This window comes from Meriones unguiculatus, chromosome 7 (assembly GCF_030254825.1).
Source record: "Meriones unguiculatus strain TT.TT164.6M chromosome 7, Bangor_MerUng_6.1, whole genome shotgun sequence".
Taxonomy (NCBI): Eukaryota; Metazoa; Chordata; class Mammalia; order Rodentia; family Muridae; genus Meriones; species Meriones unguiculatus.
The window spans coordinates 14,860,821-14,876,071 of NC_083355.1; the positions used below are offsets into that span (position 1 = coordinate 14,860,821).

Sequence of the window (15,251 nt, forward strand, 5' to 3'; positions counted from 1 at the left end):
AAACCAGCCAATCAGGAGGCGGCGTCACCGGGAAATTTAAATCGCGCCGGCCGGCAGCACGAGGCACAAAGTCTGAGGGCTGAGACGCGGCGGACGTTTCGAGGGCCGCCGACCCGCAGCCTGAGCGCTCCGCACCGCCTTCCGAGGAAGCCTGAGCCCGCTGTGCAGGTGGGAGCCGAGGCCGGGGCCGCGCGGTAACGGCCGGCGGGAGCGCTGCGCGGCGGACGGAGGCAGCAGGCCGCGCCGGGGCGTGGGCCGGGCCTCCCTCCGCGGGCGAGGCCTCGGGGCGGCGCGGCGTCCCCCGGCCGGGGCCGGGGCTGGCGGGGCGGGCCGCTGAGGAGGGCGGCGAAGGCCCGGGGGGCGGCGCGGGGCCCGGGGGGTGTCGGCCGCCGCCGAGCGGACCCGTCGGCCCCCGTCCCCGCCCTGGCGCCGCCGCCGCCCGGGGGAGAGGACGCGGCTCTGGGCCGGAGATGGGGGTGGCAGTTAGACATCCCAATGCCACCCTTGACCCGGGTCGCCGGCGTCCTTGTGGAGGACGGACGGGAAGCAGTTGGAGCCGGCAGATCGGCGGGGGACTCTTGGGTCCTTCCCCTCGGTGGCGATCCCACCTGGGATCTATCGAGTCCCGGTGACCACAGCTGATGTCCTAATTGGATGCACGCTGGAAGTGTGTGCAAGGGGCTGAAGGTTTCGGCGCTAATGTCACCGCCCACGGCGATGGCTGTGGAAGGTTCTATAACGTAAACGAACCAAACCGAGTCCTTACGTACTTGGAGGTGCCAGTATGTATTCATTCCGGCCGTCAATCCGCAGAAAACCGTAGCTGCACTTACTGCCCCGGGGAGGTAGATTGTCAGCTCTAAGGCAGCTGGGGTTCTACTAGGTGTTCTCTTAACTAGTGGAGTCTAGAATGTAGAGCCTTGTCTAATACCCTGCTGGCCAGAGGCTTAAGGCCACGGAGTGCTTGAAAAGCCGCTAATCTGAATTGAGATGTTGCTGTGTGCTTAAACTACACACAGGATTTTTGAAGGTGTATGAAAACAGTAAAACACTTCAGTTTTTCCGTATTGATGACTTGCTGAAATGGTAATATTTTAGCTGTATTGGGTAAAAGCCTTAATAAATTCCATTCGTTTCTTTTTAGCCTTTTAATAACGTGGTTAGTGGAAGTTTTAAATTGTTTAAAAAAAATGTTTCTTCTAGCATTTAGGTTGCCCGAGGTTAACCCCATTGTAGGAGGGGCACTATTACCTTTTCAGCCCTAATGCTGAAAACTTTTGGTTTGGTTTGGTTTGGTTTGGTTTGTTTGGTTTTTGTTTTTGGAGACAGTGTTTGTCAGTATCCCTGGCTGTCTGGAATTCACCTTCCAGTAAAGGCATCCTGCTATGATTAAGCTGGCTACAGATCTGTCTGCCTCAGCCCCTCAGGATTAAAGGCATGTGTTACTATGCCCATCTTCTGCTGTGCTCTTATTAAGAAGTGCTTTTTTTTTTTCCTTACCCTCCCTGTCGACTAGTTTTCCCCCTTGTTCCTGCAACCATGTCCACCAACGAGAATGCTAACTTACCAGCTGCCCGGCTTAACAGATTCAAGAACAAGGGAAAAGACAGTACAGTGAGTGGCTTCTGTTGTTTTCTTATATATCCTTGTAAAGGGAAGTAAGAAGGGATATTTATAATGTATATAACACGGGTTTTGAGGTACTAGGGATTGAATCTAGCACTCAATCAGGTGGGTTTTTTTCTTGTGCCTGAGCTTTTGTGTGTGTGTGTGTGTGTGTGTGTGTGTGCGCATTAGTGTGAAGGTGTCAGATTCCCTTGGAACTGGAGTTACAGAAAGTTGTGAGCTGCCATGTGGGTGCTGGGAATTGAACCCTGGTCCTTTGGAAGAGCAGATGGTACTCTTAACCACTGAGCCATCTCTCCAGCCCCTCTGTGCCTGAGCTTTATCTCTAGTCTTAGGTATTAAAAAACTTAAAATTGCATTGATTTATTTGTGTGTGTAAACATTTTTGTGTTCACTAGGTGCACATGCAGAGGTGAGGAGACCATCATTTGTCAGTAAAAGGTCGTATGAGAGTTAGGAGAAATAGCTCAGCAGTTAAGAGCACTGGCTGTCCTTCCATAGGACCTGGATTCAATTCCCATCACCCACGTAGTAGCTCATAAATGTCTGTAACTCCAGTTCTAGGAGATCTGACCTCACACATGCAGGCAAAGCACCAATGTATATAAGAGAAAAATTAATTTGTAAAGAGCAAAAAATAAGACAAGTTGTCTTTTCTTCAGGAAATGCGGCGCCGGCGAATAGAAGTTAATGTGGAACTGAGGAAAGCTAAGAAAGATGACCAGATGCTAAAAAGGAGAAATGTCAGCTCATTTCCGGATGATGCTACTTCTCCACTGCAGGAAAATCGCAACAATCAGGTAAGTGCATTTGCACTCATGTACACCTAGAAAACATGGATAAATGTTTCTTAGACATTTAAAGTTTCTGTTCTTTCTCCCCCTTTCCTCCTTCCTGCCCCCCTGTGCGTGTTCCCCTTTCCTCTACCTCTTTCTCACTGATCCAAATAAACCTGCATTTATAATATATAGACACACACACACACACACACACACACACACACATATATATATATGGAATTCAGTTTGTTTCCATTTGTTTTGTCTTTTTGGTTTTTCAAGACAGGGATGATGTATGTGTCTAGGTGCACACATGTCATGGTATGTGTTATATGGGGTGGGTTTTCTCTTTTCTGCCTATACAGGGTCCTTTGGATCAAATTCAGGGCATCAGACTTGACCTACTGCGGTCACCTTTCCAGCCCAGTTTGTTATTCCCACCCCCTATCCCAGACAGGGTTTCTCTGTGTAGCCCTGGCCTTCCTGGAGCTCACTCTGTAGACCAGGCTGGCCTCTGCTGGAATTAAAGGCATGTGCCACCAGCGCCCAGCTGTTATTGTGATTTTTTTTTTTTTTAAATGATCAATTTTCTGTGCATTGGTGTTTTGTCTGCATGTATGTCTATGTGAGGGTATTTGATCCCCTGGAGCTGGAGTTAACAGAGTTGTGAGCTGCCATGTGGGTGCTGGGTATTGAACCTCTTCTAGAATGCTAGTGCTTTTGACCAGTGAGCCATCTCTTTGGCACCGGTTTGATTTTTTTTTGTCAGTGCTGGAGTAAAGCCACACACATACATTCTGGGCAACTCTCTACCACATGGCTACACTGCAGTGCATAGTTTTCTAGTTCTGACCTTCCTTCAGACATCCCTGCAGGGCTGGCTACCTTGACAGTTCAGTTCCAGTTGAAGAATAAGGAGGTTTTCTAGCTCCTTTTCTGAGACAGTGTCATACTTGCTGTATGACCCTGGCTGGTCTGATACTTTCTCTCGTCCTGATCTGGAACTCAACTTTAGTCCTCCCTTGGCCTTGGGTATGTGGCAGCCATGGCAGGCTGTAGAGTGTAAAGCAGTGGTTCCTACCCCTCCTAGTGCTGCAGCCCTTCAATACAGATGATTATGTAGTGGGAAACTCCCCAACCATAAAATTATTTTCATTGCTGCTTTATAACTGTAACTTTGCTACTGTTAAGAATCAATGAAAGCCAAACATGGTGGCACATGCCTGTAATCCCAGCACTCAGGGAGACAGAGGCTGTGAGATCTCTGAGTTCGAGGCCAGCCTGGACAAAGCCAGTCTTCTCTAAAGTTTGACCTCTCAGCAGGGATTCATGGCCAGGGGTGCAGGAACAGGCATGAGATCCCTCCCTGTGGAGTAGGTTTTAAATAAAACAGGAAAGCAGTTGGTTACCTCCATAACATTGGTGTCACTGTTGAACCAACAGGTACACTATGCCAAACAGGATATAGGGGACGTAGCTGGGTATGGTGGTTAAATCCCCCCCCACGCCATATCTTGCAACACTATGAAAGTGAGCCAGCAGTGAGGAAAAGCTTAAAGCTTCCAGAGCAGTTCCAACTTGATTTTTTTTTTTCACCTCTCATGTCATGTAACCAAAATGTATGGTGTCTATAAGAGCATTGGAGTCTTTTTTTTTTTTTCCTTTCCTTTTTTTTCCCCCACATTGGTTTTCTGCCTTCATGTATGTCGTATGAGGGTGTCAGATCCCCTGGAGCTGGAATTACAGACAGTTGTGAGCTGTGAGCTGCCATGTGGATGCTGGGATTTGAATCTGGGTCCTTTGGAAGAGCAGTCAGTGCTCTTAACTGCGGAGCCATCTCTCCAGTCCCCAGCATTGGAGTCTTAGCATAAAGTTCTGGTGGGCAACCAAGAGCAGTGACGATAGCTTATACTGTTTTGAGGGCTACAAGCCTTTTTAGTGATTCACAATAGAAAAATAATCTACTATGGAAATTTGTAGATAAAATTCTTAAATAAAAATCCAAGAAATTAGGCCAGGTGGTAGCATAAAACTTTTTATCCCAGTACTCTGTAGGTAGAGGTAAGTAGTGCTCTGTGAGTTCTAGGCCGGCCTAGTCTACATAATGAGTTCCAGGACAACCAAGGCTATGTGAAGAGATCCTGTGTCAAAACCAAACAACAAACAAAAGTCCAAGGCATTGTCTGTAGCTCTATATATCTTTGTTGAAAGTATATCTGGGTTCAAGTGATTGCATCTAATTTAAGACTAGCCTTTATGCCAGACGCAGGGGTGCACACCTGTAATCCCAGCACTCACGGAGGCAGAAGCAGCCGGATCTTTGTGTTTGAGGCCAGCCTGGTCTATAAAGGGAGTCCAGGAGAGCCAAGGCTACACAGAGAAACCCTGTTTCGGGGGGTTTAAAAAGAGGAAAACCTTAAGTTTGCCTTAACAACTACCTTTCTTTAGTGAGAAAAGTGCTCTGACTTGAGAATCCAGTGTCACGGTGCTAAGTTTGAGAACTATACATATAAAAAAAACAATTTAGTAGGCCAAATTAAATGTAAAGTTAATCTTTTAGTAACAGACTAAGACCTAAAAGTATCCTTACAGTGCCTTACAGTACTAGTTTGCTTTCTGTTGCTATGATAAACCTGAAAGCAGTGTAGTGGCAGGGAGAGGTTTATTTGGCTTTTCTCTCCAGGTCATAATTTATTAATGAGGAAAATCAGGACAGGAACTCAAACCGAAACCATGAAGCAGTGGGCAGTGTTGCTGTTTACTGACTGGCTGTCTTGACTAGGCTAGCTTTCCTATACAGCCCAGACCTGCCTGCCTGGGGGTGGTGCCCACAGTAAGCTGAACTCTCCCACATCAATCATCAAGATCATTTCAGACATGGGCAGAGGTTAATCTGACCAAAGCAATTCTTCATGTTGATCTGTCTTCTGGTGACTAGGTTGTGTCAAGTTGACAACAACTAAACAACATAACAAGTATAAAGTCTATTATATATATTTAATGAAAATAATTTGTAAAATACTGCATTTCTTCTTTTAGGGCACTGTGAATTGGTCTGTTGAGGACATTGTTAAAGGCATAAACAGTAACAATTTGGAAAGCCAGCTCCAAGCTACTCAAGCTGCTCGGTAAGTCTGCAGGCTCTGGCATGGGTAACCTACAAAATTAGCCCTTTGAGATTGTGGTGGGGAGAAACAGGTGGGATGGATAAAGTAAAACCATATAGTCATGAATTTTTACTTTATTTTCAATTTATTTGTTTGTTTATTATGGAAATCAGAGGACAACTTGCAGTTCTCTCCACCATGTGAGTCCTGGGGGTTGAATTTAGGTTGTCAGGCTTGGTCCCTTACCTGCTAAATCATCTCACCATCGCCCTTCCCCCTTCTTTTAAACAGGATCTCATGTAGCCTAGGCTGACCTTAAGTGCACAGTCCTTTTGCTTCAGCCTTCCCTATGTTGAGTTCATACATGTATCAGTTACTTTGTCAAGATTTTTAGACGCCTTTCAAGGCACTGTGGCAATAACTTTAATTTTCTTTTTGTTTCCCGTATTTTCTTTTTGTTTCCCGTAGGAAACTGCTTTCTAGGGAGAAACAGCCTCCCATAGACAATATCATCCGAGCTGGTTTGATCCCCAAATTTGTGTCCTTCTTGGGCAAAACTGATTGCAGTCCCATTCAGTTTGAATCTGCTTGGGCACTCACTAACATTGCTTCTGGGACATCTGAGCAGACTAAGGCTGTGGTCGATGGAGGTGCCATCCCGGCGTTTATTTCTCTCTTGGCATCTCCCCATGCTCACATCAGCGAGCAAGCTGTATGGGCTCTTGGAAACATTGCAGGTACTTGCACTTAAAATTCTTTGGATTGAATGTGTCCAATGTGATTAAAGAAGGACAGTGTTAAAGGTCCTAGTGACTTTAGTGCCAAGCTTTGAGTTTGCTTTCAGCCCTTATTAGGAGTGGAAGAAGCATTTAACAATGCTACTGGAGAAATACTTGTGTTACTGCATGTCTGACAGTGCATTCAGTAGCTGAACATTGTTGCTCTGGAGAAGTAGATTCTCTAATCTTTTTTACTTTTATGAGGGTCTCGCTATGTAGCACTGGCTATAAACCAGTCTGACTTGGAACTCACAGAGATAAAAAGATTAAAGAGATTAAAGGTATTTACCTTTATTTAATCTTGCTTTCTCTTTCAGGTGATGGTTCAGTTTTCCGAGACTTGGTTATCAAGTATGGTGCAGTTGACCCACTGTTGGCACTTCTTGCAATTCCTGACCTCTCTTCCTTGGCAGTAAGTTATTACCATAAGTAAAGTCACTTAGTATTTTGTTCTCATCTTTTCAGAAATAAGCCTTCTAACTAATTTTTCTTTCCCCCAGTGTGGTTACTTACGTAATCTTACCTGGACCCTTTCAAACCTTTGTCGAAACAAGAATCCCGCACCCCCCTTAGATGCTGTTGAGCAGATTCTTCCTACTTTAGTTCGTCTCCTGCATCACAATGATCCAGAAGTGTTAGCAGATTCCTGCTGGGCTATTTCCTACCTGACTGATGGTCCAAATGAACGCATTGAGATGGTTGTGAAAACAGGAGTTGTGCCCCAACTTGTGAAGCTTCTAGGAGCTACTGAATTGCCAATTGTGGTGGGTGTTAACCTTTTTATTAATGAGCTTTATGAGTATAGGAGCCATAGTATTGAGATACTGTATGACTTTTGCAGAACTTTTAGAGTAAGAATTTTTTAGTAGTATTGGAAAAAATAGAAAGTAACTAATCAACATCAAAATATTTTTCTTTTTAGACTCCCGCACTAAGAGCCATAGGGAATATTGTCACTGGAACAGATGAACAGACTCAGATTGTGATAGACGCAGGAGCACTTGCAGTGTTTCCCAGCCTGCTAACAAACCCCAAAACTAATATTCAGAAGGAGGCCACATGGACAATGTCAAACATCACAGCTGGACGCCAGGACCAGATACAGCAAGTTGTGAATCATGGCCTTGTCCCATTTCTTGTTGGTGTTCTCTCTAAGGTAATGAGAGCTAAGGGTATGACCTCATGGTTATTGAGCTCATGCTTCTTTCTTATTTATTTATTTATTTATTTTTAAGATGTATTTATTAGGTATACAGTGTGTTCGCATGTACACCTGCACACCAGAAGAGGGCACCAGATTTCATTTCAGATGGTTGTGAGCCACCATATGGTTGCTGGGAATTGAACTCATGACCTCTGGAAGAGCAACCAGTGCTCTTAACCTCTGAGCTATCTCTTCAGCCCCCAACCTATGCTTTTAAGAGTCTTAGAAGAATCTGGGTGTAGTAGCATGCACCTTTAATACCCTGAGCTTGGGAGGCAGAGACAGGAAGATCTTTGAATTTGAGGCCAGCCTGATCAAAGCAGCAATTTTCAGCATAGCCAGGACTACATAGAGAAACCTGTCTTAAACCAATAACAACTACTAAAGAGTCTAAAACAACATCGGTGCCAGCTCCCTAAGCCTTTTTGTTAGGTAGGTGGCAGGCAGCACCTCCTAATGCTGGTAGAATCAAGTAGGTAGTTGAGTTAGTGTCTGTACAACACTACCTTTTGGAGTCTTACTGGTAGGACTTCTGAACTAAAACCATTTTCTTGTTTACCAGGCCGACTTTAAGACACAGAAGGAAGCTGTATGGGCTGTGACCAACTACACCAGTGGTGGGACTGTTGAACAGATTGTGTATCTTGTTCATTGTGGCATAATAGAACCTTTGACGAACCTCTTGAGTGCAAAAGACACCAAAATTGTTCTGGTTATTCTTGATGCCATTGCAAATATCTTCCAGGTAAGACCTAATAAGGCCATGGCTCTGGGTTGACAATCCTAGCTCTTCATGGCTGGAAGATGATGGGGGAGTTGGTTACTAATGGTCAGGGTCAGAAGGTCGCTTTACATGTGCCTCACTTTTTATAAATCCCAGTGCTCGGGAGGCCAGCCTGGTCTACATGGAGATACCACATATTGAACAAAACAGAACAAGAGAACAGAAGGATTTTTTTTTTTTGTTTTTTTTTTTAAATGTTGGGCTGTCAAGTAGCCTAGGCTGTCTTGACCTCCCTATATAGGGAGCTCATACCTGTAATCCTAGCACACAGGACCACTATGAGTTGAAGGGCAGTCAACTCATTATTTCCAAGCCAGTTTGGATTATAGAATGAGATCCTTTCAATACATGCAAAAAAAAAGTTGAGTCTAGAGTTAAAGGACACTGATGACTCATCCTTTTTTTTTTTTTTTTAAAGATTTATTTATTATGTATACAATGTTGTGTTTGCATGTACACCTGCATGCCAGAAGAGGGAACCAGATTTCATTATAGATTGTTGTGAGCCAACATGTGGTTGCTGGGAATTGAACTCATGACCTGGAAGAGCAGCCAGTGCTCTTAACTCAGAGCCATCTTTCCAGCCACTGGTGTTTCTACCCCATGCATGTAAATCTGTCTCTGATTGGCCAGGTTTCCTGCTCGTCTTCAGTTAAAACCCTAAGTTTTGAAGCAAATCAGTTATTTGGTCTGTTAAAAGTTTGGAAGGAATCTTTATATAATTCATAGACTAATTGTGTTCTTGTCTTATTTTTGTGTTTATCTGTATAAATGTTATGCCTACATGTACTTAAGTGTCCATGTGCTTGCATGCATGGTCCCTGAGGAGTTTGGGGGAGGGCGTTGAATCCCTGAGATTAAAGTTGTGAACTGCACTGTGCGTGCAGGTCACTATTCCTGCTGAGCTATTTCTAGAGATACACCTGGATTTAATTCCTGAATTAAAGGAGATCACCCTCATGCCTAGCTACGGCAATGTTCTTGCATAGTGAAACCCTGTCTCAAAACAACAACCAAACAAAAAAAGCAGCTGTGTGGTGGTAGCAGCTGTGGTGGCACACACCTTTAATTCAGGCACTTGGGAGGCAGAGGCAGGTTGATCTCTGAGTTTGAGGCCAGCCTGGTCTACAAAGGGGGATCCAGGAAACTCAGCTACACAGAGAAACACTGTCTCTCAGGGAAAGATAAAAACAAAACAAAAACAGGTATTTGCTCTACCTGGCAATTCCTGGCAGGCCATGGCTACAGGGAGACACCAAAACTAGACAAATAGATCAAAATAAATACACAAAACAACTAAATTGCTTCTCCTAGAAACTGGTATTTATATCTGAACTAGACTAGAGTTAAGATATAAACTTGAATTGTGTTTGTTTTAAGGCTGCGGAGAAGCTGGGTGAGACAGAAAAGCTCAGTATAATGATTGAAGAGTGTGGAGGTTTGGACAGAATCGAAGCGCTGCAGAGCCATGAAAATGAGTCTGTGTACAAGGCTTCGCTAAGCTTAATTGAGAAGTACTTCTCGGCGGGGGTGAGTGATGGCCGTATGCCTGGAAAGCATACAGCAATCCACAAGTATCTTCAAGCCTGTTAGATTTTGATCCTTTGTGTATGGATCTACTCTGCTATTACCCATGCCCTCCCTCACAGAGAGCAAGCATCAGTGCAGCCAGGATATATGTATTTGCTCCTCTAGTATGGGCTTGATGGTGTATGAATAGCCTGGAACACCTCTGGATAAGTTTGTGGGCGTCCTTGTGGGAGCTTATGGAGAAATGGACCAACTCCAGGACCTTACTCTGCCTCCTATTATACAGTCATTGGTAGATAGACAGATGTCAGTTGCTGTTGGTGCCTCAACCCATCCAGAACCTTCTCTCAGCACTAATGAATTAGCCAAGCTCTGTTCTACCAAGTGTAGGCTTTGAGACAGGCTACTGCTAAGGATGTACAGTGTTTACCGTTATATCTTGTTTTGCTATTTCTAGGACGAGGAAGATCAAAATGTTGTGCCAGAAACTACCTCTGAAGGCTTCGCCTTCCAAGTTCAGGATGGGGCTCCCGGCACCTTCAACTTCTGATGTACAGAGGCACAATGTTGTTTCCATGTGCCGTGTTCTTCATAAATTTGTCTTACTGTTTTTCTCTACTAAGAACTCTTTTTAAATGTGGTTTGTTATTGTAGCACTTTTTACAAAGAAACTATACTTGAACAGTTGTGAACTGTACATACTATATGAAGCTGTCCTCTGAGTTTCTTATTTCTGTGTGGAATTTCGTACCCTGCAGTGTCCTGTAAATAAAGATTAAGTTCCACTCTTCTTTACTCTTTGTCTTGCTCGTGGAAATGAAGGGTGACCCAAGTTATCTGCAGCGGCTAACCAGAGGTGGCCCTGCTTGCAGATACTTTGTAAAGCTGAGGATGTGGAGTGCGCCCTCACATCCCCTACAGGACTAGGTAGCCAGCACCACTTGTCTCTGGCTAGCAGATGCTTTCTGAGAAGGCCCACATTCACTCAGTCTCTGGAGTCTAAGTGGAATTCACTCCTCAGCTTCCACCTTACTGCATGTTTGCCCCTGGGCAGGTTACCTGAAGTCAGTCAGGAAATCTTTACAGTATGGCTTACTGACCATTACTCGAAGCATAAGTGTTTCTATCAGACAAGAAGAAACCACAATATTAATTTTGAGTCCTTTGCAAGAAGAGTGCCTTGTCTTTCTTAGTCGATTTCTTATTTTCTGGGGCCTGGAGAGATGGCTCAGAGGTTAAGAGCACTGGCTGTGCTTCCAGAGGACAATTCCCAGCAATCACTTGGTGGCTCAGAACCATATATAATGAGTTCTGGTTCCCTCTTCTGGAGTGCAGATGTACATGCAGACAGAACATTGCATATATAATAAATCTTAAAGATAGCTTACTATGTGAAAAAATTGTTTTCTGAACCATCTCCCCAGGCTCCCCGTGTGTATGTCTAACTGGAGTTAGAGTTGTAAGCCACCAAACCCAGGTCAGCCATTGCTGAACCATCTCTCCAGGCCTCCTTGTGCTCATGGGAACTGCCTTTGACAGGTTACAGGGCTGAAAGTTCTTTCCAGGTTAGCATGCTTACAGAGCTGGAGGACACAGGCCAATGCTGGAAGCACTGCACAGCCAGGTGCATAAGCCAAGGTACTTGGCTGGAGCCTGGGTCACTAGCTTGTCCTGTGAGGCTGTGGGTGACATCTGTGAAGACTGCTTTCCTACCTGTGCGTGCCCTCTCTCCCTTGTCCCAACTTCCAGGATACTGGGTCCAAAAGTCCTCATCCAGCAAGATGTGCTTGGGACTAGGTTTTTGCTTTAAGGTGGGCAGTTACTGGCTGCAGTGTGAGATCTGGATGTGTTACAGGCAAGACACTATAGAGTGAGGTAATGGACAGAAGATACCTGAGGGTTAGGATTAGGGTTGCGTTATAGAAGATTAAATTCCTAAGGGAGACTTCCTGTGAAGTCCAAAAAAACATGTTTAACATCTCTGTGGGGCACATTCTGTGTGTTAGAATGGTTTTTCCTACCCACTGAGTGTAACTGGAAGCACTCCACAGCCTGACTCTCACAGTGATGCAGCATTTCTTTGCTACCAATTCCTGTTTTATCTATGTGTTTGTATATTATGTGCATGTATGGTGCTACAGGCCTGAGGAGGTTCTTGGATCCTCTGGAACTGGAGTTGAAAACTAGAATCGCCAGATGTGGGCCCTGGGAACTAACCCTGGTCCTGTGCAAGAAGAGCAAGAGTGCTCAACCATTGAGCCATCTCTCCAGCCCTGGTTTCTTGTATATATATTTTTTTGTTTGCTTTTTGAGACAGGCTCTGTATGTAGTTGTTGCTGACTTGGGGCTGGCCTGGAACTCAGATCATTCTGCCTCTGTGTCCCAAGGGTAGGGATTAAAGGTGTGTACAGCCATATCTGGCCTTTCTTGCAAATCTCTTTTTAAGCTTTGTTTTATGTGTCTGGTGTTTGGCCAGTATGTGTATCTGGGCACCACATGCACTGGAGTCACAGAGCTGCTGTGTTGGTGCTGGGAAATAAACCTGGGTCCTCTGCCAGAAAAGCCAGTGTTCTTAGCCACCGAGCCATCTCTCCAGGCCTGTAAATCTTAACTGTTAAGTAAAAAGGATATGGCTCCCAGTACTTGGGAGGCAGAGACAGGTGGGTTTCTGAGTTGCAGGCCAGGCAGAGTTATATGGTGTCTCAAAACAAACCAACAGGCTGGGATGTAGCCCAGTGACTAGTGTGGATAAAGCCCTGGGTTTGATTACCAGTAGGTCTCGTGGTTATCCTGGTGTGATTATCTGTTGCTGGAATAAAATACAGTGACCAAAGATTTATTAAGCTCACAGGTTACCGGGAAGCCAGGCTAGGAATCTTGGGATAGAACCCGAAGCAGATAGAGGAACCCAGACACTGGCTTGTTCCCCTGGTTTGCTCAACAGCAGCCTTCGTCACACAGGACTCCTGTGACAACGGACAAGCAAGGAAATGCCCCGCAGACAGAATCTGAAGAAACAGTTGCTCAGTTGAGTGAGGTTTTCTCTTCCCACTTGTGTCAGCTTGGCAGCTGCGGCTTGTGACAGTGGTGCACTGTAGACCTACACTTGGGATTGGAGGAGGGAAGATCAAAGAAGGGTTCATGGTCCTCCAGGGATGATTGAGACCTTGCTTCTCTCTCTGTCTCTCTTCTCTCTTAGCTTCCCAGAACCAATTAAGTTAAAGCTAAAACTATTCACCAAGATGGTATTCTGTTTCCAACTTGCCAAGCTCTTAGGTTATGCTTATACAAAGCCTGGAAACCTAGTGAGCTGTGGAGGAACTAAGTTCAGAGGCCATTAAGGTCTGTGGCTGGCTATTTCCCTCCCTCTGCTCTTGCAGGAGCTTGGGTCATTTGTGGGACCTTCTTTTGAAATTGGGCTGTTGACCTAATTTGTGATGAACAAAAAACCTGGCCAAATCATGTCATCCTCCTTCCCAAAACCCCCCACCCCCAAAGTGTTAGTGAAAAGTAACAACGTCAGGCATTTAACAACTTTGATAACCTCAGCCTAAGAAACACCCAGTAGGCTGTTGAGAGGGCAGCAGAGCAGTTAATTTGGAGCATTTGTGTGCTAAATGCCATGTTGGCATAGTTGGAAAGCATCATTCTGATGTCTGCAAACCCCCAGCTCCTCCGCCTTTGGGGCAATTTCCTAACACTGACTGTGAGTTGCACGCACTAAGCCCACCCTCTGAACTGATGACTTGATACGTGGCTGTCAGTGGAGGTGTCTGCCCCCAGCCAGAGCTGGGAAGCGCCGTGGCGTGGACTGCTGTTTGCCTGAGTTCCCGACTCTAATGAGGAAAGTGCCTGTTCCAATGGCTGTGAGGAGCCTGCCAGGTGTGTGTTAGTTTTTAACCCCAGCTCTTGGGAGGCAGAGGCAAGCAGATACCTGAGCTGCAGTCTAGCCTGGTCTACATGACTTCCAGGCCATCCAGGGCTACATAGAGAGACCCCGCCTTAATGAAGCAAAACGCTCCAAGCCTTCCACACAAGTCTGGTAGATATTTCCAATATCTTGTCAGGAACAACTTCCTTCTGCTCCTCCGGAGACCCCCATGTCTTGCCTACTAGCCTAAGTTCATTGTCTTTCCTGTTATTTATTGTTAGACAGGCTGGCCTGAACCGAGGGTTTTCCCGTCCCCACCTCTAAATGCTGGGATTACAGGTGTGTGCCATTTTCCCAAGTCTCTTCTTTCTTGTCAGACACAGATAAAAATCATAGCTGGGTGGAGGTACACATCTTTAATCCCAGCACTCGGGAGGCAGAAGTAGGATGATCTATGTACATTAGAGGCCAGCCTGGTCTACAGAGTGAATTCCGAAACAGCCAGTACACAGAGAAACCCTGTCCCTGGCGGGGGGGGGGGGGGGGGAATGAACCAAAAATAAACTCCACAAGGAACTCAGTGGTAAGGGAACTTGCCTGGTATTCTGGAGACCCTAAATTTGACTCGACACCAGATTGTATTCTCAGTAGAGTTTTACAAAAACAGTGAGTGTTATTCAGCTTTCAGTCCTTTACTCCTGAGCCCTATATCCCCATCCTGAAGTGCTGGGATTATAGGTGTGTGGTCACCACACCTGGCTCAGCACAGGGTCCCTTAGCTGAGTTTGAAGCTACCAGTTTAAGCACAGTGGACTTGTCCCAGGCTCTGAATCGCTGTGGGGTCAGAACGTGGGCCAAAGGAACCAGCTCAACGTTGGCTTAGTGCCACAACACAGAGAACTTGAGGAAACCAGACCAGTGGCCACCAGAGGTTACTGACAAACTGTCCATACTCCCAGGGTGGAAGGCCCCCCACCACCCCAAATGGCTGGCTGAATTATAGCCTTTGCAGCTGTCCTGTTTCAACACTGCTGGGCAGAATAATTGGAGTTTTTTGTTGTTGTTTTTAACGTTGCTGGCCATTAGAACAGTTGCTTGAGATACCCAAGTCCAATTTGGTGATGGTTTGCCTGGCAACTTTTATGGACCTTGATCTCTTTCTGCTGGCTGGCTATGATGTAAGCAGTTTTCTCTGCCACACAGTCCCTTTCATTGTCATCCAGCCTTCCTACCAGAGGCCCCAAGCCAAAATAAACCCTTCCTAAGTTAATCATCGCGGCCATTTTGTAAGAGTGACAGCTGACATGCATTCCAAAAGCTTGATGAAACACTAAAACTCTGAGCTGCCTCTGTCTCCCCAGAATGAGGAGGTGTAGGGATTGGCTTCAGCCGAGGTTTCCCAGCGGGTCCCAGCCGGCAGGAAGGTCACTGCCAGCGAGGAAAAGGTAGGCCCAGAGCTGTCTCTCTTCTGAGGAAGTGCCTGCTTTCCTGGCCCTGCTCTTTGCCCTGGAAGTAACAACTGCTCCCCTTACCCTCCCTCCAACACACACACACACACACACACACACACA

The 15,251-nt window shown here is 45.8% G+C and overlaps 1 protein-coding gene across 1 annotated transcript; it reads left to right on the top strand.

The window, feature by feature from the left end:
* Positions 1-10,604, top strand: Kpna2 (karyopherin subunit alpha 2). The gene is made up of 11 exons (XM_021634317.2): positions 1-168; positions 1,517-1,614; positions 2,289-2,426; positions 5,445-5,533; positions 5,981-6,249; positions 6,609-6,703; positions 6,792-7,055; positions 7,214-7,447; positions 8,058-8,240; positions 9,660-9,809; positions 10,267-10,604. Exons 2-11 carry the CDS (start codon positions 1,540-1,542, stop codon positions 10,357-10,359), a joined length of 1,590 nt encoding a protein of 529 aa, XP_021489992.1. The 5' UTR covers positions 1-168; positions 1,517-1,539; the 3' UTR covers positions 10,360-10,604.
* Positions 10,605-15,251: the final 4,647 nt, after the last annotated feature.

Coding starts and splice junctions, on each gene's coding strand:
- Kpna2 (XM_021634317.2), top strand. CDS start 1,540: ATGTCCACCAACGAGAATGCTAACTTACCAGCTGCCCGGCTTAACAGA. Junction 1,615..2,288: donor ACAAGGGAAAAGACAGTACA/GTGAGTGGCTTC, acceptor TCTTTTCTTCAG/GAAATGCGGCGCCGGCGAAT. Junction 7,448..8,057: donor TTGTTGGTGTTCTCTCTAAG/GTAATGAGAGCT, acceptor CTTGTTTACCAG/GCCGACTTTAAGACACAGAA.